Source organism: Trichomycterus rosablanca, chromosome 3, assembly GCF_030014385.1.
Source record: "Trichomycterus rosablanca isolate fTriRos1 chromosome 3, fTriRos1.hap1, whole genome shotgun sequence".
NCBI lineage: Eukaryota > Metazoa > Chordata > Actinopteri > Siluriformes > Trichomycteridae > Trichomycterus > Trichomycterus rosablanca.
The window spans coordinates 7,463,191-7,490,676 of NC_085990.1; the positions used below are offsets into that span (position 1 = coordinate 7,463,191).

The 27,486-nt window shown below is 38.7% G+C and overlaps 1 protein-coding gene across 1 annotated transcript; it reads right to left on the reverse strand.

Moving 5' to 3' along the window:
* Positions 1-3,830: 3,830 nt before the first annotated feature.
* nradd (neurotrophin receptor associated death domain) lies at positions 3,831-20,174 on the reverse strand. The gene is made up of 6 exons (XM_062991793.1): positions 19,831-20,174; positions 13,824-13,956; positions 11,769-12,140; positions 9,164-9,383; positions 8,526-8,668; positions 3,831-5,141 (listed from the first exon to the last, which is right to left on the reverse strand). Exons 1-6 carry the CDS (start codon positions 19,882-19,884, stop codon positions 4,840-4,842), a joined length of 1,224 nt encoding a protein of 407 aa, XP_062847863.1. The 5' UTR covers positions 19,885-20,174; the 3' UTR covers positions 3,831-4,839.
* Between the last annotated feature and the right edge of the window lie 7,312 nt (positions 20,175-27,486).

Below are 27,486 nucleotides of genomic sequence, written 5' to 3' on the forward strand. Positions count from 1 at the left end.
ATTAGTTAATCATGCACATGTAAAAACCCACTACAGTTTGTAGGCAAAAAAAAGTTATTTTATGAATATAAGAAATTTTAATGAAGGGTTTTTGTTGAGAAACAATTATATAATAAGAAAACATAATTCCCCCTCTTATTGCACTCTCTGGCTTTGTGTCAAATAAAGTACAGAAAAATATTGACGAACGTTCTTTTGTTCATAAACAATAATATAAAAAAACTAAATTCATTCCTTTCACTGCACTTCTTCTCTGGCTTAAAACAAAGTACAGTACAACATTAAAACTGAAGAACAAATGTTTAAAAAAAAAAAAAAATTATTTACTGATGAAAATATCCACTTCTCTCTGTATGTATTTTCCCTGCTGTATGTAGTGTCGCTTAGTCACGTGACGGCACGACAATAAAACCCAGCGGAGCAGGAGCAGGAGCAAAGTGTGTGTGTTAGATGTGAAGGAGCACACACACACACACACACACACACACACACACACACACACTTTTGGAAACAACGGGAGGAACGTACTGAATGTAGCGGAGAGAAAAGTGAAACTAAAGTATCGATCCCATCACGCTAGTATCGATCCGATTCCGATAACAACGTTGGTATCGATAATATCGATATTTGGATCGATCCGCCCACGCCTCAATCATAAGTGGAAAAATACTGCTGCACACGATAAAACTCTCCCATATAATATATACGACTTGCAATCTTACTCTTAACAACATTATACTGTACATCATAAACAAGAAAAAAGTGCATTAAACAACTTTAATACAACTCCTTTATGAGGAGCAATAAAAGTACCTACCTGTCCTCAGAGTTTCTGCCGCCAACTGAGGATGGAGAATTAATGACAATAACTTGCCAAAACTTGCACCAAAATTTTAAAATAAAAGTTCCCAACCAAAATCGGTTCAAAATACAGAACACACAAAAAATCAACAAAAATAATGTAAATAAAACAAAGTTACAATTTATTTATAAGTGCAATACGTAATATATTTTGCATATCTGAATGTATATATTATTATTTTTTAGATATTTTTTAGAGTAAATAACTACACACTGTGTGTGCAATATTTTCACTTAGTTGTATTTCTTTCTGTTTTTCCTGTCTTCATACTGCTGTAAGAAGTTTATTTCCCTAAGGGGATCAATAAAACCTTATCTTATCTTATATCTTATCTTATATCTTATCTTATCTCATCTTTTTACCAAAACAATATGTGATGAATTATGCAAGGATTTTATGTGAAATATGAGCAACCAAAATCTTTTTCTTTTCACATCTGCTACATTCTCCTCCACTTGAATTTCACTAAAATTCTGATCAGTTAATACCAGAATATGCATGCAAAACTTCAACATCTGGAAAATTCATCTGATCATGACTGGCACAGGCAATGAAGCACCTTTTTTTTGACAGATGAAAATACACGTGGTTACATGAACTAGACTAAACTTTTTCAAAGTTACACTGGCTGAATTATGGATGGATGTTCCTCTTAGCATCTTCTTTTCTTCCCTTTCTCACCCTTCTTCCCAGACGCTTTACAGGCCTTCTTGTGAGAACGAGAGAAGGTGTAATACACATGTCCATATGCTAACAAGTTAGTAAAATCTCTCTCTTCCAGCATGTCTGTGCAAAAGGTCCAGGAACTCCATCTGAATGGGTCCAATACGCCCACAATATTGCACCACTGCTTCATGCACAACATCCAACCTGGAAAAATGCTCTTCTTTTTATCAGCCATCAGCAAACTTCTACGTAATGCTGTGAAACCCACTACACTCCGTATTCTTTTTCCTATCACACCAACGCTCAGATCAGCAGAAGCAACAAGGTGATACTCAATCTGGCCTTCCTTCCCCTAGACACAATTGTCTGTAGTCTACGTTTACTTGAATCGTTTCATTAAAGTTGAGTTGTCTCTTAATAAGGCTTCATTGCTTTCACTCAGTCTTGATGACTTGACACATCTCTGGTGAGCCGCCAGCAGATGTCTGGCTGCAGTAATGGAGTGAATCAAAGTGATGCATTGCTTTCATTAGGACCTTTATGAGACTGGGATGAATTTAGCTCACTTTGCCTCCTAGCCTCCCTCCTTCTTCTTCATTCCTCCTCCTTCTCCTTCTCCTCCTCCATTTTCCCAGTGCAGAGGAGATCCCAGTGCCAGGGCATTCCAGCGGGCCACTGCAAACCACAGCTAAGTAACACCATCTGGAGAGCGTGACTGCATGCAGAGACATCCAGAGCTCAGACACTTTTCACATCCTGCTTAGCTGAGCAGTTAAAGAAATCATTAACAGATTTAGGATGGAGAGAGGTGCTAGAAATTAAATCTGTTTAAAATGCTTTCGAAACAACCGCTGGGTCCACAATAGAGCTGCACGAGTCTTAAGTTTCAGACTTGAGTTAGGATGGCTTTTTTTGTTGTCTCTGGCTTGTTGGTCTTTGGTCCCCAAAGGTACTGTTTTATATCATTCAAGACAAGATGTTATTTTGTCATTTATTTTTACCCACACACCAGTCATGTGGAGCACTAAAAACCAGAAATGATGTCCATTTTGTAGCCATTAACTTCATTTAAAACATGCATTGGGCATTTGCATGGAAAAAAAACCCTACATTTTAAGCAAATTAACCTAAGACTGTTTTTCTTTTGCTGATCTGGTTTTACATTCATTGGCCTAAATGAACAGTCAACTCTAATATAACAATTTGAAACTATTGAACATGCACAGTCACGGGCAAAAACACTGTCACCTCCGTACTTCTTTCAGAAAATTGTTGCAGATAAATACACCAATCAGCCATAACATTAAAACCACCTCCTTGTTTCTACACTCACTGTCCATTTTATCAGCTCCACTTACCATATAGGAGCATTTGGTAGTTCTACAATTACTGACTGTAGTCCATTTGTTTCTCCGCAAGCTTTGTTAGCCCCCTTTCATGCTGTCCTTTAATGGTCAGGATTCCCACAGGATCACTACAGAGCAGGTATTATTTAGGTGGTGGATCATTCTCAGCACTGCAGTGACACTGGCATGGTGGTGGTGTGTTAGTGTGTGTTGTGCTGGTATGAGTGGATCAGACACAGCAGTGCTGATGGAGTTTTTAAACCCCTTACTGTCACTGCTGGACTGGGAATAGTTCACCAACCAAAAATATCCAGCCAACAGCGCCCCGTGGGCAGCGTCCTGTGACCACTGATGAAGGTCTAGAAGATGAGCAACTCAAACAGCAGCAATAGATGAGTGATTGTCTCTGACTTTACATCTACAAGGTGGACCAATGAGGTAGGAGTGTTTAATAGAGTGGACAGTAAGTGGACACGGTATTTAAAAACTCCAGCAGTGCTGCTGTGTCTGATCCACTCATACCAGCACAACACACACTAACACACCACCACCATGTCAGTGTCACTGCAGTGCCGAGAATGATCCACCACCCAAATAATACCTGCTCTTTAGTGGTCCTGGGAGAGTCCTGACCATTCAAGAACAGCATGAAAGGGGACTAACAAAGCATGCAAAGAAATAGATGGACTACAGTCAGTAATTGTAGAACTACAAAGTGCTTCTATATGGTAAGTGGAGCTGATAAAATGGACAGTGAGTGTAGAAACAAGGAGGTGGTTTTAATGTTATGGCTGATCAGTGTATGTTTGTATGTATGTTTTTTGAGACAAAGAAGGCAATAGGATGAATTTGTCCTGGTTTTGATTTGTAAAAATGCTGTCTTTAAAAATATAGGGAGTATGAAAACTGTCAGGTCCTGGATAAAATAACAATAGAAACTCGGAAAAAATTGCCCACTCGGCTTATTATTTATTTTCATAAAATACAAAAAAGTTGGTAAAGAAGCAAACAGCACTGCTTGACAGAACAAAACACTGCTGTCTGTTCTCTTGTTTATGTACATAGTGGTACAATTGTTATACCTTCACACTTAATGCACACACACTTGGCACAGACAGACGGAAACAGTGCTTTAGAATGAGATTTCCCTCAAATATTTGCTGACAAAACACATAGTTTGCCTATAAAACAGGCCATGTTTCCTTTCTCATGTAGAGCTTCTGTGCAGTTTTGTTTCTGGTTGGGAAAACTGAGTCACACCTTGTTATGCTGAACTTGACTTGGAGGGGCTTGTTGCTCTTAATGAGGTTAGCGGTTGATCAGTAATTAAGGTACTAGACTAGTAATCAGAAGGTTGATGTATCAAGCTCCACCACTGCCATTCTGCCACTGCTGGGCCCTTAACCCTTTAACTGCACGAAATGTACTGTCATAAATATTGTAAGTCCTTTGGGATAAAAGTTCATGCTAAATGCCGTACATGTACCGTGTTACTTGCTAAAACATTCAGTTCCTCAGCTAGAACATTCTCCTCTGGCAGGACTGAGAGAACAGCACTGAAATCTGCCCCCTTCCTTTCACTACAAGCCAAAGTCAGTAACCAAAACCAGCCCAAACATTTACAATAACAAGGGTGACCATAATTGTGGTGTGGAAAACAAAAGGCTGTTTTTTTCCCTGCACAAAGTGAGTGTTATATTTTGCTGTGGATTCTCAACACTGAGGAACGTCTGTCCTCTTTGTATAAATACTGTGAATTCTTCGGAAAGATGAAGAGACTACCCATCCTGGGAGAGTTGGAATTTGGACAGCACTGCACAAGTAAAAAAGGCACTTCATTAATACAAATATAACCAAGATTTAGTGTTTATCCTCTCACAAGGAGTGCTTTGCTCTTAGAGTCATTGCTGTCCATTGTCCAGACCACTGAAAACACGTGGTCAAGAAAGTACAAGTACGTTCAGTTCACACCACCGTAATCCCCTGGTTGGGAGCAGTGAGTGCTCTCGCTACGTCGTGGCGGTCGATGGCGCTCAGGGCAGAGGAGAGCAGCTCCAGTGTGGAACCTTCTTGCTGCGCCCAGTCGGTAAGCAGGGTGTGGATTGGGTCCTCGCCGTGGCCGAACATGTCCACGCGGTCCTGCTCGTAGCCCAACACCGCGGCCAGTTGCCTCCAGCTCCGACTTCCGCCTTCAGCCAGAAGTTTTTCCACCTCGTCGTGTCTGTTGGGAGGAAGGTTCATGTAGAGTCGCGAGTCGCGCTTCCCACCTGCACAGAGGGACAAGACAGACAAGACATAAGTTCATCAGCCCTTTCTCACCGAGTACATGCTGGAGTCGCTGCTTGTTCTAGTAACCAGCAGAATCTTTCTAAGAACCTGGCTGGTACTTACAAAGTGCTCCTGGGAAACGAGAAACTCACAGCTCACAGTATGAACTGTAAGATTAAACTGCCTACTCGCAGTGATGATTAGGACTGATACTGATAAATGAAATGCCTTCTACGTTATTCCCATCCACCGAGTGCACGTGTCTTCATATTTCATACTCCACCCTGTATTTATCATCTAGTGTGTATTTTACCAATGGCATGTCTGCAGCATAGGGATGTAATGCTGCACCACAAAACAGTTAAAAATCGGTGGACGTGCCATGATTCGAATCGGTTATTCATTTAAGATGAATCGATATTCACTTTAAACAGCAGAAGGCACTGGCGCTATTCTGGGTGACGTCACTACAGGGTTGCCAGGTTCGGGATTTTACAGCCAAATGTATTTATGTGAGGATACTTTCTTTATTTGTATTATAATGTTGGATTTGTTTGAACATTTAATTTAATTTTTTTTACACAATAAGCATTATTTGGCGTAGTTTATACCTACCTCAGAAATAAAAGGGCATTCATCATTAAGATAAATAAAAGATAAACAAATACAGTATTTTATTTTATTATTTTTTTTAATAGAAATAATAAAAGGAAACTTCGGGGGAAAAAATCGGGAAAAAAACGTTTCATGAACCCGGTATTGTAAATCGTATCGCATCGTGGGTAGAGTGTATCTATTGTTACACCCCTCTCTCAATTTCCCTTTTTTTAAATATTTGTCACCACTGATGGTCTGTAAAGCGTTACTCTAATCTGACCACATTTTTCAGTAACGAGTAATCTAACGCGTTACTATTTCCAATCCAGTAATCAGATTAAAGTTACTTATCCAAGTTACTGTGCGTTACTATTTTTGTCATTTTCCTTATGCCTAGTTCACACTACACGATTTTTGCCCTGATTTTCGCTCGGCGATTGGTTTTCCGGGTCGGGAGCAACTCAGCGTTCACTCGGCGATCAAAACTCGGCTCTCAGTCGCTATGTGTGAACTATCCAACAACTCGACCCGACCGGCTCGCCGACCGGATCGAGTTTTCTAGCACGTCAGATATCTGATCTCAGACGGGCGACTGGGAATGAGTGACATGTCAAAACAGCCAATGAGAACACAGGATGCGGTGTGAGGAGAAATGCAGGAGAGGATATAGTTTATATCAGGATACACCGGCACACACACGTAGTATTTCTGATTTGATCGTCCTCTACAAAACATAACACCCACGCTGCATTACAAAATTATTAATTAACATCCACTTTACTGCAGAACAAGCCATATACTGTTTGTGTTGCGCTTGATTTTACGCTGCACATCAGACCACAAACAGCTTTGATCACTCGCTACTTGTTGACGTGCATTTTTGGACGTGGTGTCATTAAAACCCTCGTCACTTCTCACGTGTGTTTTTGTTTAAAAGAAGAAAAAAAGGAGACCAGAGAAGCTCGCCTGAGATTCCAGTTGGTGATGGATCGTGTAGTGTGAAACCCCCTATCGCCGATCAGTCGTGTAGTGTGAAATATACACCGACTGAAAGACTCCCGGGTGCAAGAGATCCAGTCGTGTAGTGTGAACTGTACAGCGACCTGACGACTTGGAAAGTCGTGTAGTGTGAACTTGGCATTAGTGAAAAGATATTTTTGCTTTCTTCTTGGCAGGGGCGGAGCCAGGGGGTGGCCAGTGGTTGCCATGGCCACCATAAAGTAATCTCCGGCCGCCCCTCTGGCCCCCCCACCACCGCTTTGCCGGTAATTTTTTTGCGGAAGCATTTCTGCAGGCAGGAGCAGCGCACCTCAGATGAGTAGTTCTTCACCAAAACAGTGCAGTAATACACTCAACATAAATGTCAACCACCAACACCATTACAGAAGTACAGTAGTACTATTTAGTAGTATTCGTGGCGCGCTACGAGTAAAAGCGCCAGCTGGCTCTGCGCATTCCAGTGTTGCCAGATTGGGCGATTATCCGCCAAATTGGGCGGATTTTGTTGGAAAACAATTTAATAGCAGGTAAATAACACTTCTATTTAAAAGAAAATCTTCCGTTTTAAGAAGCTCCAGCATTGTAGAAGGCTATTAAAAGTAAAGTCAATTTTCAATGCTGATTTAGCGTAATAGTGTTGGTCAGTCTGTATCATATTCTTGAAAGAAAATTAAAATTTGTTTTCCATGCATTCACACTAGCATGTTCTGGGATTCAATTGAGTCTCATCAGTACACACAAGTTGGCAGCCAAATGATAAAGTATTGCAAAGGAATATCTTTGAAATATTCCGCATTATATAACTAATAAAGTAACTTGTAATCTAACTTAGTTACTTTTAAAATCAAGTAATCCATAAAGTAACTAAGTTACTTTTTAAAGGAGTAATCAGTAATCAGATTACTTTTTCAAGGTAACTATGCCATCACTGTTTGTCACATGTATATGTTTTAGATCATCAAACTACCTTTAATATGAGTCAAAGACCCAAATAAACACAAAAAGCTTGTTTTTTCAACCTGATTTCATTTATTGAAGAGAAACAGTGTTCAGCCCTACCTGTTCCCATGTGAAAAAGCAATTGACCTGAGCTACTTAATCAACCAGTTAACCAAATTCAACTGACAATTGGGTTTCATTTCACTAGCCACACCCTGATTACTGCCAGACCTGTCGAATTCAAACATCGTTTAAATAGAACCTGTCTGGCAATGAGAAGCAGGCTAGAAGGTCTCAGAAAGCAGTGCATGGTGCCATGTTAAAATACGGATGCAAAACAGACTCGAAATGTCCTTCAATCTTTTTAAGATGCTTTGGCAAGAGTTTAAACCGGCAGTTCATGCTCGAAAACCTCCAATGTGGCTGAAATAAAACAATACTGCAGGGAATAAAATTCCTCCACAACGATGTAAAAGACAAATTTTACTGCAGTTGTTATTGCCAAGGGTGGCACAACCAGGTATTACTTTTATATCAAATTAGTTGAAAGATCTGAAACATTTAAATGTGACAAATTAGCAAAAATAGAAAAAATCCATAATGGGCAAAAATGTTTTCACAGCATTTACTGATTTCTTATTGTATTCAAAGCAATGCAATCATTATTTATTTCACTTTAATAGGTGCTTTATGCATATAGAGGGTCACCGTAGATCTGGAGTATTTGCAGGGTGCCGCACACTCACATATTTATTTGTTTACACTTTGGGGGATTTAGAGCAGTCATTCCAATTCCTGCAGGATTTAGTGAACTGAGAGGTAAAAAGGTGTGTATCTGTCTTGCTCACCTTTGCTTGGCTGGCTGTCTTGCAGGCTGTGAGAATCGAGAAACACTCCACTGTCGCTGTGCAGCTTCTCACCCTCGACCACGTTGTTCAGCTCTGCAGCCCGAGCTTTTCCGAGAGCAGCCTTCTGCTGAAATGATTTCCAGCTAACACACAGACACACAAACACATACTTATTTACATTTGTGGAATTTAGGAGGTGATTAAGGGCCTTGCTTAAGGGCCCAGCAATGGCAGCATGGTAGTTGTGGGGCTTGAACCAGCAACCTTTAGATTATTAGTCCTGTAATTTAACTGCTGAGCTACCACTAAGCTGCCCCATTTTACTAGTGTATTTTATACTGTAGTGTACAAAATAATTCTAATAAACTCTAATAAACAATTCTATTTGCAATATGCAATAATCTGACAAATGTTTTAGGTTTACATTCAACTATTGAGGTAGGCTACGCTGTGTATTGTAGCTTACATTTATTCTATCATTTAATTTATTTATGAGTGTAATTTAATGACTGCTCTGAAATGTGGACAATGTCAGTACTTATGGTTAGCAACATTAGCACTCTTAATGAAACTGTATATTTAATACTAGCTCTAGAGTACAGTATAGTAACATTTTATGTAGCTCTCCCCCTTCTTACCACTTGTAGGCGACGTAGACCAGAAGTCCCAACACCACGGCTGCCAGCACAGACATGTAGATCAGGATGTTGTTTCCACCCTGAGGGTCCTGAGGGGTTAGTTTAGGAGCTGCAGACCCTGAAAACACACTGCTCTCCTCTTCGATCAAAACAGGTCGGCGTGGAAAGTCCCATGGTCCTTCAGAGCCATTCGGTCTAGAAATAATGTTCAGGTCTCTTTCTGTATGGACAAAATAAAAAAACTACGTTATTTGAAAACTGCATGGATCATCATAATGGAACCAATGCCACATAGCAAGTGAATCTGTTCTTTATTTTCTCTCCACCCAAACACATTTGCTGCATTCCGATGCTTTAAGTGCTTTTAATAAAGACATGGCCAACATCTGGCCTCAGGCTGAGATTATAGCTTGAGTGAATTCAAACAGCCACTTTACAAAGAGCGCGCTGACATTAGTCACACACACACTGGATGAAAATCTGACTAGCACATGGCCAGAAGGTGCAGGCATGCCCAGTGAGAATGGAGGGCCAGGTCATAATGCTTCAACATAAAAAACTAACAGAGGCCCGGCACACAGAATTGTCCCTCAGCAGGACTGAGGTTCCATAGTGTGAATCTTCTACTACTTACAACTGGATTCTTTACTCATACATTCCCACACACACTCCCACACCCTCACCAACTGAAGATCAAAGACAGCTGCCATGCCCTGCTTGGGTCTGCTTGCTTCATGCAGTGAAAGCAATGTGGGTCACGACCTACTAACCAGCTGCCCCAAAACCTGTTATTCTACTTAACACACCTCACACCTCCAGGCACTGAATGGAGTTGTTTTAAATCAGCTTTTACTCAAGCTTCAGTACCTTAAGATATGGAAACATTTTGTGACCAGGCTGATTCTGAATTAGGATCCATTCAGAAATGTTGAGGGATTTTTTTAAACAACAAAGGCTTCAATTCTTATTAAAACACAATGAAGTTGTTTATGAAATAAAAGAGCTATTAGGGCACAAATAAGTGCATAATTGTTTTTTCAGCTTCTCAGTACATTAGGTATTTCTTTTAGTGCTGCTGCTGTCACCAGCTGTTAGCCACATGTTGATTATGCAATTCCAACACACACACACACACACACAATGTTATAATAGTTTATCAGAAAACTGGTTAAACTCTAGCTTTTTTACATTGATGCATTATCCTGGATATTCAGTAGAAACATATTTTTAATTCTCTGAACGCTGACACCACGATACTAATTTCAATGTGACAATTCTTAGGCCTAAATTATCAAAATAACTTTTGCTAAATGGGATTAACCATAAGAATTTTGAAATCATATGTTTTATTTAATGTAAAGATATTGTAGTCGGCCACATCACAACATATTTACTTTTGGTCCATTATCAGTGAGTTCATCTGTGTATCTGCCCTCAGGACAATCTGAAATTACTGCTGTCAATCAAGTGCTCAAGTGCTTTGAACTACATCGTTTTAAAGCCAGTTGCATAAAACATCAATTTTACATTTACATGCAAATGTAGGGTCTCGTTGTCATTCTAGCACTTTAAAACGAAAGCAAAAACGTTGTTTGGTTGGTGTGAAGGACAGTTTCTGGAAACAGTGACTTTAAAACAACAATTTCTTCTTATGTTTATTTTAAACCAGAAACACAGAAGCCAAACAACATACAATACTCCAACTAATAGAAAAAAGGGTAAGATTTAAAAATACAGACTCAATTTTAAAAAGCTGGGACAGTAGAAAAAATGTCAATTAAAAATAGACAGCAATGATTTGCAGATTCTTTCCGACATGAATTTCATTAAAGACTCTACTAGGCCGGACAGATCTAATTATCTAATCAACTTTGTTTATATATTAATACATATATATATTAGGGCTGGCACCAGTCCGATATTGGCCCAAATCACAGGATCGGATATCGGAAGGAAAAAAATGTGTAATCCGATCCGATACTGTTGCTTAATGTAAATAACACTTAATGTAAATAAGGCCATTCAGAAATTAAAACACACTGATCTACTTAAACGTTTAGCATTTTAAAAAATCATCTACTACTGCCACATCTAAAAACACAGGACATCTGTGGCTAAACGGGAAACAGTGTAGTTTGTTCCAACACTAGTGGATTAAATTTCGTTGAGGATGTGAGATATCTCCAAGCCGGGACAAGATAGATAAATTTGTTTATTTTTTATTATTTAACTGTTTTATTTTTATTGTTTATAAATAAGATTTTTTATTATTTATTTTATAATTTTTTCGCTGCCTTTTCAAGGTGTAGACTTGAGAGTTGACAGATCTAGAATTTGATATTGAAATTATAATTTATTTGTTAAATACATATAAAGCTGCACTTTAACAGCACTGTACAAACATTTAAAATGAAATTTTAACAAGCCAAAAATGCTGCTAAATGTTCTGTGTTAAAAAAGCACCACCGAATGCCTGTTTTTGTTCTTATTTATTAGTACAAAGTCACAGCACATATGTGTACGCAGGTAAAGTGGACGTATACTGCACTGGAAACACAATAATTAAAACAAGCATGCTTGATTGGACATTTTTACTTATACTGACCCATGCAGAGGGTGTCTGAGTTGGCCTGACATGCTCGGATCTCCACCTCATTTTCTTCGCAGCCAGAGCACGGTGAGCAGGTCTGTACAGGACTCTTCGCCTCTGAGAAGGTGCCTGTACTGCATGGCTGGCACACAGTGTTTCCAGCTGCCCCACAAGCCCGTACTGCACCTTCTCCTCTTCCACATGCATTACATGGGGCACACAGGGAATTTGTACTACCATTTCCCTCTTTCCAGAGGAAGTAGCCCGTGCCACAGTCACACTGGGTGTCTTGAGTCGGGGTGCAGCCTGACAGCTGTGGGACACCCAGTGGGCATCGTGAACATGCCTGACAGACTGAAAGTCCCTCAGAGTCTGAGAAGGTCACACCTGGTGAAAAATGAGAGAAAGCAGTTAAAAGACTACTCGGAGTGAATCTTGCATAACTGGCGAATAAATAAGTGAGTTTCTGGACTGTGCCAACCCTCATCAAACCACCCCATCCTGGTATGAAAACACCCGACTGGCTCCATAATGGTTCCTCATTTTAAAATCACTGCACAAAGTGTTATTTTTTTCTGTTTTCACTTTACTGCACTAATGTTTTAAATCACTCTCCTCCAAGGTGCCTGTGCACCTTATACAATAACGTATTGGCTTCTGGGGCCTGGTAAATATTTCAGAATTCCTCTAGATCTAAACCCATTCTGTAGAGTGAAGCATTAAACCACACCCGAGGATGTTAAATGCCATCTCATTTACATTTACATGTAGATGTCCTGCCCCTACCTGCACATACACAAGCACATCCACATATACATGTAAATGAGATGGATCAAACACCTGGAAGACTACAAGGAATTCAGTGGTTGAACTCGTGATAAGGGTCACTACGAAGCCAATTTATCTGATCTTGTATCAATACACACTTTTTAGTCAAATACTGTCTGTGACACGAAGCAGGTCAAAGAACATGAAAGGGTCCTACAATCTGAGAACAATCAACTATTAGCAATGCAAATGAGAGGATCAATACACCTCTGAGGAGAGGAAAGGAGAGGCAGAGAGATCAGAGAGATAGTGTTGACATTCCTTCATTACACCAGGATGCATCCTGCATGCTTCTCATGCCTAGACTCACCTGGAAGACTATCTTTATAAGAGTGTGACTACGGGAACTATGTACTTTTGTAAAGAAAACTATATGGACAAAAGTATTGGGACACCTGTTCTAATGACTGAATTCATGTGTTTCAGCCACAACAATATCTAACAGAGTTAATCAATTATAATCAGTTATATAAAGGACATTATATGCTTTTAACTGTAAATTAAGTTGTACACTACACTGTTGAGCTGATCTTATGGTGATTATTATTATTATTATTATTTTGGTTGTCCAACAGTCTCACGGTCAGGTGTCCAAATAGTGTATTAATAATGATACTCTGTATAATACAGCAAAACAACTACAAACTACATTTCAGCTTTGGTATACATTTCAATTTATCACCATCTCAAAATACTAAGCTAAAGTGTGGACAACCCTAATTATGGAGGATTTATTTTACATAGTAAAATACACATACACATTTCATCAACTGCCTTATTCTGGTCAGGGTCGTAGTGGGTCTAGTTTCACTGGGAAACACTCAATGCAAGACAGTAATGCCCTTGACAGGGCGCCAATCCATCACCTTGCTTTGGCCATCCCTTCCCCTCTCGAACATAGCCAATTATGTTTGTGTGCATGCCCCCCAGGTAATAACATTGCTGAGATTCAAACCTGGTTCTCAGAGGTAGTGGGCTAGTGTAATAGACCCACCCCATCTTGTGTTGGCTGCATTTCTATGAATAGAATAGAATGAAATGTAATTCACTAGTTGTAAGTGTGTCCAATCTTTCCCTTTCCCCCTTTTTTTTTGGGTTGATAATGCTCCACCACCAGGTCCTGTTGTCCTTTAATGTAAGTGAACCATTTGCTGTCACCAGTTAGTGTTGTCCAAACTGACAAACCTCTGTAAATGTCCATATGCCACGTTAAATTTACAAGAATCTGTATAGAACACCTACCATTTTGGCATGGTTGGCACTTGGTGTTTTCCCGTCCACACTTGGATGCCACTCCACTGCCCGCAGGACACAGACTGCAGCACTCACCCGAGGATGTAAACTGGCTGCTAACACACACATCTCCAGCGCCAACCTGCACATACAAAAGCACATCCACGTGTACATGTAAATGAGATGGATCAAACACTTGGAAGACTACAAGGAATTCAGTGGTTGAACTCGTGATAAGGGTCACTACGAAGCCAATTTATCTGATCTTGTATCAATACACACTTAGTCAAATACTGTCTGTGACACAGAGCAGGTCAAAGAACATGAAAGGGTCCTACAATCTGAGAACAATCAACTCTTAGCAATGCAAATGATACACCTCTGAGGAGAGGAAAGGAGAGGCAGAGAGATCAGAGAGATAGTGTTGACATTCCTTCATTACACCAAAACTCGTCCTACGTGCTTCTCATGCCTAGACTCACCTGGAAGATCCCCCACCCCACACACACACACACTGACACAGACAACCGGACCAGTCCCAAACAAAGAAAAGACCCTGTCTGAGAGACCTTCCCTCCGTCATATGCTAATGAATAACACATTGTTTCATTATCCTTACATGCATTATTAAGCCCTATATATTCATATAATGGTGCACCCAGGTGGCTCAGCGGTAAAATACACTAGACCACTTCAGGTAAAATCTGGGGTTTGAATCTCAGTGGTGCTATCAGCCGGTTGGTCATCTGACCGGACATGATTGGCTAAAGTTGTTCACACTTGTTGACTTTAATTACTTATAATAATAAGTAATAATAAAAAATATTTTTAATTTTTCTAATTTTCTACATTTTTACATTTTAAAAACATTTCTATATTATTTATATAATATATATTTTGACTCTTTGTACGTTTTTGTAACTAATGTGGCTGAGCAGTCACTAAAGCATTTCACTGCCAGTTGTACTGTGTATGACCCTGTATGTGACAAATAAACCTTGATTTGATTTTGATTTTAAAGGATGGCTGAAACAGTTGTCAGTGCGCTCTTACTGCCATCACAAGCCTGGATAAAATAAAAAGGGGGTGCAGTAAAAAGGTCATCCGGTGTAAAAACTGTGCCAAGTCTGGTATGCAGACCAGATCCACTATGGCATCTCTTAAATACAAGAGCAGATAAAGGAAACAAATGTATATCCAAAGGGTTTCGTATTTTCTTCTAAAGGTTACAGACTGTAGTTGTGTTTGATCTCTACTGGTAAATATTTAAGTTCAAAATAGCTCTTTTTAAATAAATGAATAATCTAATTATGGGTTCAAATCCAAATGGCTTTTTATAAGGACACTAAAGCATACTGTGCATGAAAATGTACCCAGTGTCCGAACCTTAATTTTGTTCCCAGAAACTGAATAAAAATGAGACACACACCACTTCATAACACTAATCAGAATTGGAATGAATGGCTGTTTGTGTTCATGTAATCAACCCTACGTTGTAGCCTGTGGTCTGTAGTGTTTATGGAACCCATCTCTGCATGCTCTTGAATCCTTCAGTATGTCCCTAGTTTAACAGCTGTGACTGGCTTTAATCAACCCCCTTGAGGAGAGACAGCAAGGTCCTGTAAGGAAGGAAGCACACCCTGCTACTGCTAATCGGGAACATTGCACGCGTGGGTGTGAATGCAGATGGAACTGTAGACCCGGGGAAAACAAAGAGACAGGAAGAGACAAGGTGAGAATGAGTGTGCACAGGCCATTGACATTAATCAGAAATACCATGGGCGTCCTCGCGTGTGAGTGTGTATGATCTAAGGGTGCTGGGCTGGGTACTGTAAATGAGTCCAGCAGACAAATGTGTGTTGGAGTCAGACAGAGACCTCTAATGTGTCCCCTCTGCAGATGTGTAATGGGAGGGCACTAGCGCAGCATGTGAAACCAGCAAGTGTTTGGGAAGATTGTCTCTGTCCCCTCCAGGGAGCTGACAAGAGCAAACAGATGTCTAACAACTAACCTCCTGCAAAGAGGGGGAAAGCAACAAGCTCATTAACCCCTCGGATGTCTCTTTCTTCGTTTTCTGATCTTTTGGGTAGCGTGTGCTGACCTGTTCTGTTTGCACTCATACACAAATACACACAAACACACAAAGCTGTACCCACAGGCTAAGACTGGCTCCACTAGACAGCCTTTAAAGTCATAATTACTGACGACTAAAATGCACTGGCATTAAGCTTATTAACGTGCACTATTTAATGGTTCTAGAAAACTGGACAGGATGCCAGTCTATCATGGGGCCTCAGCCACCCTTCCCCCACAGACATAACCAATAATTTCTGTATGTAGCCCAACTGGCTAATAGCAAGCACTGCTGGGGATTCGTGTGGTTGTGGCCTAGCGTAACTTACCGCTAGACCACAACTAGTCATGACTGGATATGCCTCTGGGGCTGAAGTCCCACGATGGATTGGGGAGCTCTTAATATATAATGTTGCCACCCAAGGTTCAACTATTGGTGGTAAAGCGGGGTTTTCAACCTGCTGTTTGCTTCTTGGGATGGTTAGTGGTGCACCCGCAGTTCTACGCCATAGGCCTTACAGTTTGTTTCATTTTCATTAACCACACCAATGATCACTGAAACAATAAAAAATAACTTATCCTGAAATGTATTAGTACATTTTAAACGGTGCCACCTTGCAGGAGGAGGGGGAAAATAAGTGAGCAGAGGGAAGAGACACAATGAACTCTTTCTCAATTCCCTAATATGGCATTCAGTGTTACCCACAGCAGACACACAGCCAGCACTGACATTTAAACAGTTTCACTCAAAAGTTCTTTTACTACCTTCCAATAAAACAGCCCAGTTACTTCAGAGATAAACAGTTTCATAATCTGTGAGTTGCGTCTACACGTATGATAGAAGTAAGTTAGCATGAAACAGGCCTTTGATACTGAGACCTCTCTGCAATAATATTATACCCCGCTCTAAAGGAACAGTCCCAGCTTAGAAGAAATCGATCCAGTTGTTTTCCTGCTCCTAAAACAGTCTGCCAACAAAGGACCACCAACGATCAGAGAATGCTTCATAAAAAGCTCTATTGCCAACTGTCCGGGCCACTCACTCATCATACAGGCAGCAAATTTGCACATGCTGGTGGAATGGAAATGATAGATGTGTGCCATGTGTGGCGTGCAGAAAGCAGTCAAGAGTGGCAAAAACACAGGGCACACAAAGGTCTTTGTAGAAAGAGTATGAGACACCAAAGGTTCTAGCTCAGTCAGACACACTGGACGGTTGCACACGTACATTGACCTTTAAAATATATGTAAAAATCTTGTTTATTAAAATGGTTGTTTTAGAAAACAGGCACCCCGAGTTCAGTGATATCAAATTAACCAGATATCTACAATAATACCAGCCAATATATACAAAATACGACCATCAACCTCAGGCTTTACAGAAACACAACTCTAACAGCAACTCAGACCTGCATATTTCAGATCAGTGGGAAAACATGAAGTGAAGCGCTGCCCACTGTGCCATGGATAAAGTCATTTTTCATGCTTTACAATAATCTGATTACTTTTAGATTTTGGTAGTTTTGTAAAGAACATGCTTTCATATCTTAAATTAGATTTTAAGAAGCTTGCTATATACAATCTATTTTAATACGCCCGACCGACTGATAGCACAGCTGGGGACTGAAGTGTGATAGCATAATTTACTGCTGTGCCACCCGAGCGCAAGGTACTAAATAGTATGTCAAATTAGTAAGGCCGTTGTTACTATGTTGACATAGTATGCAGTGCAGAAATCTCAGCTGTGCTATCAGCCATCCGGGCGTCAACACAGACGTGCTTGGTTATGTCTGAGGGGGATGGGGATGCCCTGCGATAAATTGGCCCTGTACAGTTTTACTGCCTTGCACCCAGTGCATCCTGCTAGAACCAGACATGCTGCAGCCCTGACCAGGATAAAGCAGTCAAAAAAGCATATACATATATTACTTATAATGATTAGGTATTATATACCTAAATGTATAAGTAAGACCTGATGCATTTACTTCTGTCAAACAAAAGATGCATTTTCACCGTACAGAAATGTAAATACTACCCTCACTAAGCTGATCCACCTCTGTAAATACAGTGAATGCATGACCTTTAGATTAGTTTTACTGAAAGGCCTTTTTGCAAGATCGTTCTTGCCCCAAGAAGCCTGAAAGGTTTAACACAAATGTTGCATCTCTTAATCAGGACTCATAGAAACGGCCTGCTAATTAAGCCCTCGCCCTCATAAAACTTCAAGCTCATTTAAACAACTGCCAGGAGACCCCAAGTTGGCGCATCAAAGGGATGTTTTCGGGTGTTGAAGTTCAAGAGGAAACACACCACCCCCTTCCCGACACACATTCACACACAAACACATACCAAAGCCATGCCGCTGAATGGAAAGTTAAACTACTAAACTACTAAACTGCAAACTCTACCCCCTCATCAACCGCAGACTAGAAGAAAATGAGGATAATTACTACACTCGGCACACACGGAGGCCCAACCATACTTAACTTGTGGTTAACATTTCCCCAAGAACTGATCTGAGAGACAGATATGGCACTGTCCCCATATCTTTGCACTTATGGTACAGTGAAAGACACGGCTCTGGATAGCATTTTAAAATGTACCTAGTTCATACAGACTTAAAAGCATTTACTAGTCCACAGTAGTCCTGGCTTCGTGGACATGTGCTTGGGAGACAACATAACAGCTCGATTAGATCATCACTTTTTAAAGGCCTGCAGGATACAGTGTTTTGATTTGAAGAACAAAGAGAGCTCCTTTGTGGGCACATTTTAATTCAAAAGTGGACCGAGACATCCTGCTTGTCCAAGGGCAACATGGGATGTGAAAAACTTGAGTCTAAAGCTGGAAATCTGATTAGAAGTTCGAGATAAACTGTTTTTATGATAAGTCTTTTGTCACGCTCCAGTGAATACTAGCAGACAGATTTGCACCAGTGATCAAAGCATGGAACAAAATGTGAACCAAAACCTTACAGCACCAGTTCAGTCAAGCTGTGCTGGTTCAATCTCTTTAGAGACAAAACTATAAAACTGATACATTAATTTATGTTTAAGAGAAAAATACCACTGTAAAATCACCTCAATTTTACTTCACCTCATACAAAAGTGGATTATTTTTTTGTGAACGGACGACTTTGTTTAAGCCTAATTCTTTGTTTTCTCAAAAGATCAACTAGTACATCATGATAAGTTAAATGTATGATACACAGAAGTATTTATAGCTATAATTATAAAATAAACATACAATTATAAGAGTAAAACAGACTAACATTTACAAGGTATTACAAAATTTTAAGAAACCGTACCATGGCCTATGTAGGTCCTGCTAGTAAAAACTAAAAGTAATGCAACAAACTGAATTTTTTTTTATAAAAATTTAAATAAATCCAGTTATTATCTAATTATTTAATTTCTTACGCTATTTCATTCTTAAAACAAAACAGATTTTTACAGTTTTACTACTTAGATTGTAAAAACAACCACTTAAATGCTGATAGAATAACAGATAATAGAATCCATGTCTTTACATATTTATTAAATAATGTAAAAAATCGAGTGCCTGTCAAACAACTTAAATTGTATTTAAATTAGGCTTTATGTTCAAAATTAATATGCACATATTGACATAAATGTTGCAAATATTAAGTCACAAATTTAAGGTATATATCAGAATATATATTAGATTTTTTTGTGTATGTAAAAAACTCAATATCAGGTTGCAGATTATTAAAGTATATAAACTTAGATTGGTTTATTTATCATACAAAGAAAATAAAATGTAATAATAATAGTAAGTAGTTAATTTGTTCATGTAGGTTTCAACATTTATATATTTCTTATGCAGTGGTTCTGTTTGGCATGAAATAAACACAAAAAGCAAATAAAACAGTGCAATAAACAGCCGTATGAAAACTAGAGATGAATTTAACACATTTACTCACCTTTAAAACTGAGATGTGGATGTAAAGTAGAAAAGCTGCTGGTCTAAACTTCATTTTTCTGCTCCTGCTCTCAGACTGGCAGCAGTAATAAACTCACTTATACAGTAAACAAGTCAGGCTCTGTGTATAAATCTACACACAGTCTAACACACACACACACACACACACACACCGTATACAAGTCAGGCTCTGTGTATCAAACTACACCCGGTGTAACACACACACACACACTGCTCTACTGTAGTCTGTTGAGCCGCACATGTAAACACATACACACGCGTACATGTAAACAGATAAAATAATAACAATAATTCCACTTTTCTCTGGTGTGTTTCAGCTGTTCCTGTGATGTTTCTCTCTCAGACTGAGCGACCGTTACCTCCTCAACCCGAACAGCTCCAACACTGAGGACCTGCCGCGAGCCGCTTAGTTCTTCAGCGGAGTCGGACGACCACGTGACCTCACACAGCACTTCTGATTGGCCGGGAGAATGAGCGCGACAGATATGGATGGATTGAAGAATGAGGTATGGATGGATGTATAGATAAGCCGTAGTTTTAGTGGATGAGTTTTCTCTAACACTAAAGAGAAATATATTGGATATTATTTTTAATATTAAATATGTGGAATGTTTATGTTCCTAATGACATTGCTCGTTCACGAAACTATTAATGACAAAAAGCCAAGAAGAAAGTGGACCAGTAACATCACTGACATTTACTGCATTTCGTTGACTTGTACCTGTACTGAGCAATGACAATACAGTCTATCTATCTATCTATCTATCTATCTATCTATCTATCTATCTATCTATCTATCTATCTATCTATCTGTCTATCTGTCTGTCTGTCTGTCCGTCTATCTGTCCGTCTATCTGTCTGTGTGTCTGCCTGTTGTGTCTCGATCATCTAATCAAAACACATGCAAACAATGAAACTAAAAGATATTACTACATGACAGCAATTCACCATTAAACAACAGTCAGAGCTTAAAGAAAATGTCAAATGCAACAGAAATGACTACATGAAGTTTGACCTAGCCCAGTTTTATTTACCTGGTTTACAGGTTAGGTACTTAATTTATGCCACTATTTAGATTTTAAAAGTTAGATGTTGTTCTGTTGCTGCAGGGCAGTGGTAGCTTGGCAGCTGAGGTACTGGACTGGTCCATAGTTAAAGCCCCACCACTGCCAGGTTGGTGTGATGCATGCATGACATTGACAGAGTGATGCCATTTGTCCAGTTTCATCTAGCCTTGTCATAAATGGCTTGAGGAAAGCTATGACTGTATACTGGCTTTATACTGTATACATGTATATGTAATGTATGAACTGATGCATGATTTTGGAAAGAATATGATGAATTTTGTTATTCAATACAATGGTGAATAAAAGGATTTAACATGTGGGTATATGGATGGATGATGGATGATGGATGGATTGACGGATGGATGGTTAAGGGGGCATAATTGAATATTTTTTGTGTTGGTGGATAAAAGAATGGATAGATAAGTGGATGAAAGTTCAAAGGTTGAATGGTGAAAATAGTGATGATGGGAGAAAGTGGATGGTTTGGAGGGGAAAATAAATGGATTTTATTTGATAGGAAGATAAATGGAGGTTAATCAATATTTTGCCTGTTGGTAAATTGATTTTAGGGTTTGGTAAATTAATTTTGGGTTGGTACATTTTTTTGTCATTTAACATTTGTATGTACTTCTTTACTCTGCCTGTTTGGGTTTCCTCCAAGGTGGTTATCTTCCATGTCTCAAAATATGGATTGGCCACCCTTAATTGTATCCCGGAACTGGCATCATGAAAATTAATGATTGTTTGAGATCCTTTGATAGATATTATAATGTTATAATAATAATAATAATAATATTACTATTATTATTGTTATTATTATTATTCAAAAATGTTCTTCACGTTACTTGAATATACACTACTCTAGACTGATATGCCAGTCTTCTTCCCCTTTTTTGAATCCAGGAGACTTTTAGATAAACAAGCGGTCAATAGCAGTGGTCGTAAAGCCACAGGGATGCACCACATGAGGTCTGGAAACTTCAGAGGACAACAAATGGAGACAGCCTCCAAATACAATGCATATAGAACTTCAAAGAGACACAGAAAGAGAAGCATGCCACTACTGAGAAAAAAAGAGGACAGAAAGAATCAGATACAAGTATTCACTGACTCCTTACAGCTGTGGAGACACCAGTAACACAGAAAAAACCAGTTTAGTAAGAAACAGCTGAGGCTACAGTTCTCCCATAAGGCTGCACAGTATGAATACAGACGCTAGTCTGATCCCTACAGGCTCACACATACTCAAACCACTGCAACTGATCATTCTAATATTACATATACACTATATGGACTATAAAAGTATTGGGACACCCCTTCTAATTATTGAATTTGTGTGTCTCACCCTGATCATAATAAGGGAGTTGATGGCATTTAAATATTCACATCTGTACATCTAAAACATTTGTAAATGTTGTCATTTATTTTCATGTACACTGAAAGGCAGCATGGTGGCACAGTAGGTAGAGTGGTGCCACACAGCAAGTCCTGGGAATCTGGGTTTGATCCTCTTTTGTCAGAGATGTCTTCGAGAAGCTATTCAAGTTGTGTTCCTGCCTTGTACCTAGAGTATAGTTTAGGTAGCTTTGAGTTAAAGCATTAACATGGTGTTTGTGTACTAAATAATGGTAATGTCAGAAACAAAGTCCAAACCCACTTAGTCAGGTCCAGAAGGCTTGTTACCCAACTTGTTTGAGATCTATTCTATAGCAATGTAAGCCATTGTGCATTATTCCCCAAACATGATTTAATATTGCATGACCTATTTATATTTTTCCCATATTTTAAAATCTTGATGTCTAAAATAGGAATTACAAGCAGATGCTAACAATTCTAAACTGGGTAATACGCTCAGATTGTCTGTCTATACTAACAATCAGAAACAAGAGGTTTGTCATACCAAAAGAAGAGCTTTGCCCGTAAATGTAAAGCAGTTTCTCAGATCTAAACAAACAGCAAATTATTCATAAACAACATCGCCCAAACAACTTTATGTTAAAACTCATGACTGGGTCTGATTTCAATTTAACCAGGTAAATTTGTTGCATGTGTCTTAAAATGTAGCCAAGAAACAAATGTATTTAATACAAACCTTCATAGTAAAAAGTAATTTTTACTATATCTGATATATTAATCAACCACTTCACTAAATGTAACCGGTAAATCAGTTTAGTTATTTAAAACAGCCGTGCTTGATTTCAGTCAAAAAGGTTAAGCAGTCAACTTTTTACAGGGACACTATGAAAAAATTTAGGAAAGCTATTGGAACGCTGACTTACAAATGTTAAAATATATCCTTCTGTAAAGGCTATATTAAGAATTCACTAAACCACAGTGAAATCCATTTTTTTAATGAAGAACACAGACCAGTGGCTCATCTACCCAAGACTGGTTGGCCTGCTAATATTTTTCCGTCAGTAGATCACAAAAGATCTTATATCTCAGACATCTGCAGATGTCACTTGCCTTAGCTATGGTCAGCGTTCTTAGCTTACAATATGAAAGAGACTTGACCTGGGTTCACGTTCTGTCAACAAATACATCACATTTGAATATCTGAATAATACGTTTCTTATTACTGTATGTTTGGTGAAAAGCAAATATAGCATCTTATAGAAGAAGTTTTGGAAAATTGAATGAAAATCAAAAACTGTATTCAGACCCTTTGACATTTTGCAGACTTTAATGTGTTGTAAATTTAATTTTAATTTGATAATTGCCATTTTATTCATTAATCTAAAGTTAAAAGAAATCAGTTTAGAGTTTTTGAACAGATATTTTATTAAGTACTTTGTAGAAGAACCTTCATCAGCAGTTACAGTTGCAATTCCTCCTGGACACATCTCCACAAGCTTTGCTCACTGAGATTTGGACAGTTTATTCCATTTTTCAGGGCAGATTCTCTTAAGTTGTGCCAGACACCTGTAAACTGCCATTTTCCGGTCTCTAGACAGATACCTAACAGGGTTTAAGGGAAAGACATTCAGAAAAATATTTGGCTATATGCTTATATTATTGTTTTGTCATGTTTAAGGGTGAACTGTCACTCCAGTCTGGGTTTGTATGCTTTCTGGAGAAAGCTTTTCTTAAGGAGGTTCCTGTATCTGGAGGCATTAATACACCCCTCAATTGTCCTTAAATTCTTGCTAGTATTTCTGTCCTTTCAGCTGACAAGAACACCCTAGCCTGATGTTGCCACAACCATTTTTCACTATAGAAATGGTATAAACCAGGTGGTGTGCAGTCAGTGTCTGTTTTTAGCCAGAAATAGTTATTTTACATGTCTGTGATTTGTCTTTTACTCAACAGTATCTATCATGTTGTCCAACAGGTCCTCCCAACTTTTGTCTAACTAGAATGTGGCGTGTTGCATTCTTTATACTTCTTGATAATAACATTTTTTAATTAACTCATAATATAGACAGTATTTTTAATAAAACAAACTTTTATTAAAACCATCACATGACCAGATCTGTTTCAGTCTGATTTGGTCTGATTATACTGTCAGTGATCACATTCAGAAGTGTTTTGTCATCCAGTCGCAGAAGAGTGAAAAGCTGCAATAAAGCCAGTGGAATCACATCCTGTAGACTTCCAGAAGACAGCAAATAGTGGGCGAACAGTGAATCTGGGAGGGGTGCATATAGGATTTAAGGTTGTTCACAAGTGCTTGTGGTTCTTAACAGTAATCACTCAGACAACAAGTAATTGTCAGGGGCTTTCCATTTCTTTTACTCCTTCCCCCTGCCTCAGGACAAGGAAGGAGATACCTGCTTTTATGGAGAGTGAGGTGTTGAACCCTCCTCCCATTGTCAGCCTGGGAGATCAGAGACAGAATAGTAGCCGTAAACCCCCAACCCCTCTTTCTTTTCCTCTGTCTTCAGCTCCCTGAGCGTGCTGTGGCTGGAAAAGCCATGGGCTTGCTCTCTCTACCCCCGGCTCTATTGTCCCCCTTGGGGTGTTTATGGGTAGAGCTACAGGATGTTCGGCCCACGAGTGGATCAAAGAATTCCTCGGGCAGATAAATGTAGGGTAACTGTGACCTTTTAAACTCTGATTGGGTTGACGTGCCAGAACAGGAGGAGGGAGGCACAGAGTGAGAGAGACGTTTCAAAGGAAGAGAGCTGCTTTGGGACGAGGAGTTGGTCCTTCAGTTTATATGAAGTTTTAAGAGGATTGTGAGCTCATGTGTGCCTGTTTAAATGCCCAGATGGTATTTCTGCCATGTGTTATTAGATTTCCTTCAGATGTCTTTGTTTTATCTACGTAACTATGTATATATGTATCTTTTCAGCTATAACAACAGTCACTCTTCTGCGGAGGCTCACACGACTTCAAAGTTTGAGGAAATTTGTGTCCAGTTAAATGTACATGAATTTTTTTAACAAATGCAAAATAAATAATTTAAACAAGCTTTTGATAACTAGATTATTATAAAGTAATCTTAGCATGCACTTCAATAAGAAGTATGTGTAATGACTTTTTGTGCAAAGAAGTTTGGAATAGTCCAAAAAATTCAAACATTTTTAAAATTCAAAATTTCACCTAAATTGTTGTAATAATATGATTTGTAATTAACAATTACAGTTGAAAAAAAAATTCAACTGCTACCTCTCCACTAGATGTCTTACATATGATTAATAATAGTACAGCCGATGTGGTGCATTATTCATGTCCTCTAAAACAAAATTTGGGATTCTGACAGAAATTGCTTCTGGTTGGAAGAATATATCTGATTGTACCAGTCAGTAAAAAGAAAATCCAAATTACTTTTTGACACAGAAATAAATTGATGTTAAATGACCCTTGTACACAACATTCACAGTTTCATAGTTTGATCTTGAGTGGAGGTTTTATTGGATTAGTAACTTGTTTATTAGGTGCAAGGTGCCAATATTCAGGAGTCAAATAATTCAGTACATGTTCTCCCCGTGTCTGTGTGGGTTTCCTCCGGGAGCTCTGGTTTCCTTCCACAGTCCAAAGACATGCAAGTGAGGTAAATTGGAGATACAAAATTGTCCATGACTGTATTCGATATAACCTTGTGAACTGATGAACCTTTTGTACTGAGTAACTACCGTGTCTGTAATGAATGTAACCAAAGTGTAAAACATGACAATAAAATTCAAACAAACAAACAAATAATTCAGGAAAATAGAGAAAATACAGCACTTTGCTACCAACCTCGTTTAAAGTTTAAAGCAAAATTAAATACACACACATTCAACTGACACAACCATGCTCCTTGGACATATTTTAATAATACATACTATTACTATATCTAACACCAATTGATTATATTTATAACTTGCATTTTACACACTATGTCTTTATAAGCCTGATGCTATATTCTTGCTGCTGTATACACGTGACACTTAACCATAGCATACAATAGCATGTCATGTCATCATATGCTTTTGTATTAGCACTACCTCACTTTATCGTGTACTTTGATCCCATCCCTTAACTTATTTTAGGTCTATTCTGGAGGAACTGAAGACTGAATGTTACAGAATTGTGGTACATGTACATGTATCTTTCTATGTACTGTATGTGGGTGTGCACTCATGTGTTCACATGCACAGACAGGCACATCCACACCTTTTGTACATCAATCTGCACATTTTCTTATATTTGCATTGTGGTTCATCTGTCTATCTATTTATGCTGTGTTTAAAGGCTCTGTCTTTTGTATTTATTGCACTGTTTTATCTGCACTGTGTATACTGTCATATTTGCATTTGTGTGTGTTGAACCCTGATCCTGGAAAAAAATAAAATAAATAAAGCCTCCTAACCTTGATTAAATATGTTTTTGTAATTAATGAAAAAACTGCCCACCCCGAAACACACTTTATAGCTCAGTTTGATCTGCACTTTTGCAAAAAAGTGTGTAAATGTATTGGGTGCTTGCAATCAACAACAGTATTAGCAATTTCAAACATTTAAAGGCATTACACAGTTTTTAATGTGCCAGTGTTTAATTTATTATGAAGTAGAAAGAAGTGAGCATGTGCACACCGCGGCTCAGCCATCGAGCCAGAGCCAGAGCCGGATGTGAGCGCAGCTCGAACTCAGTGGGGCTGCATTCCCATGTGTTCAGCAGGCACTGATCACTCAGATCACACTTCAAAGGGTTGAAAAGAAAAAAAAAACATACCAGTGTGGACCACATTAAATCGTTACCATTCTGCCTAATGCCAAAGTTACATTCATACATATGATCAGTGTAAAAGCCGCTGTCAGTGCATGTACTGCTGAAACATTGTTTTAAAATAAAAATGTAGTTAAGAAACCTTTGGAAACTGAGAGAGTATAACGAGTAAAACAAGACCTGAATATTTTGATCGTGTAACTATGTGGGTCAATAAAAACTGCATCCCTCAAAAAAGAAAGCTAATTATCAAAAATAATTAGATAGCTTTAAAATGTCAAAATTTAGCAAATTTCTGTGTGTTCCCCCACCCTAAATGTGCTTCCTATACATAATTTTTAAACTAATGAAAATTATAAAAAAAAAGTTAGCTACTAGCTATATTTTTGACAGTTTATTCTTTGTCATCTATAAGG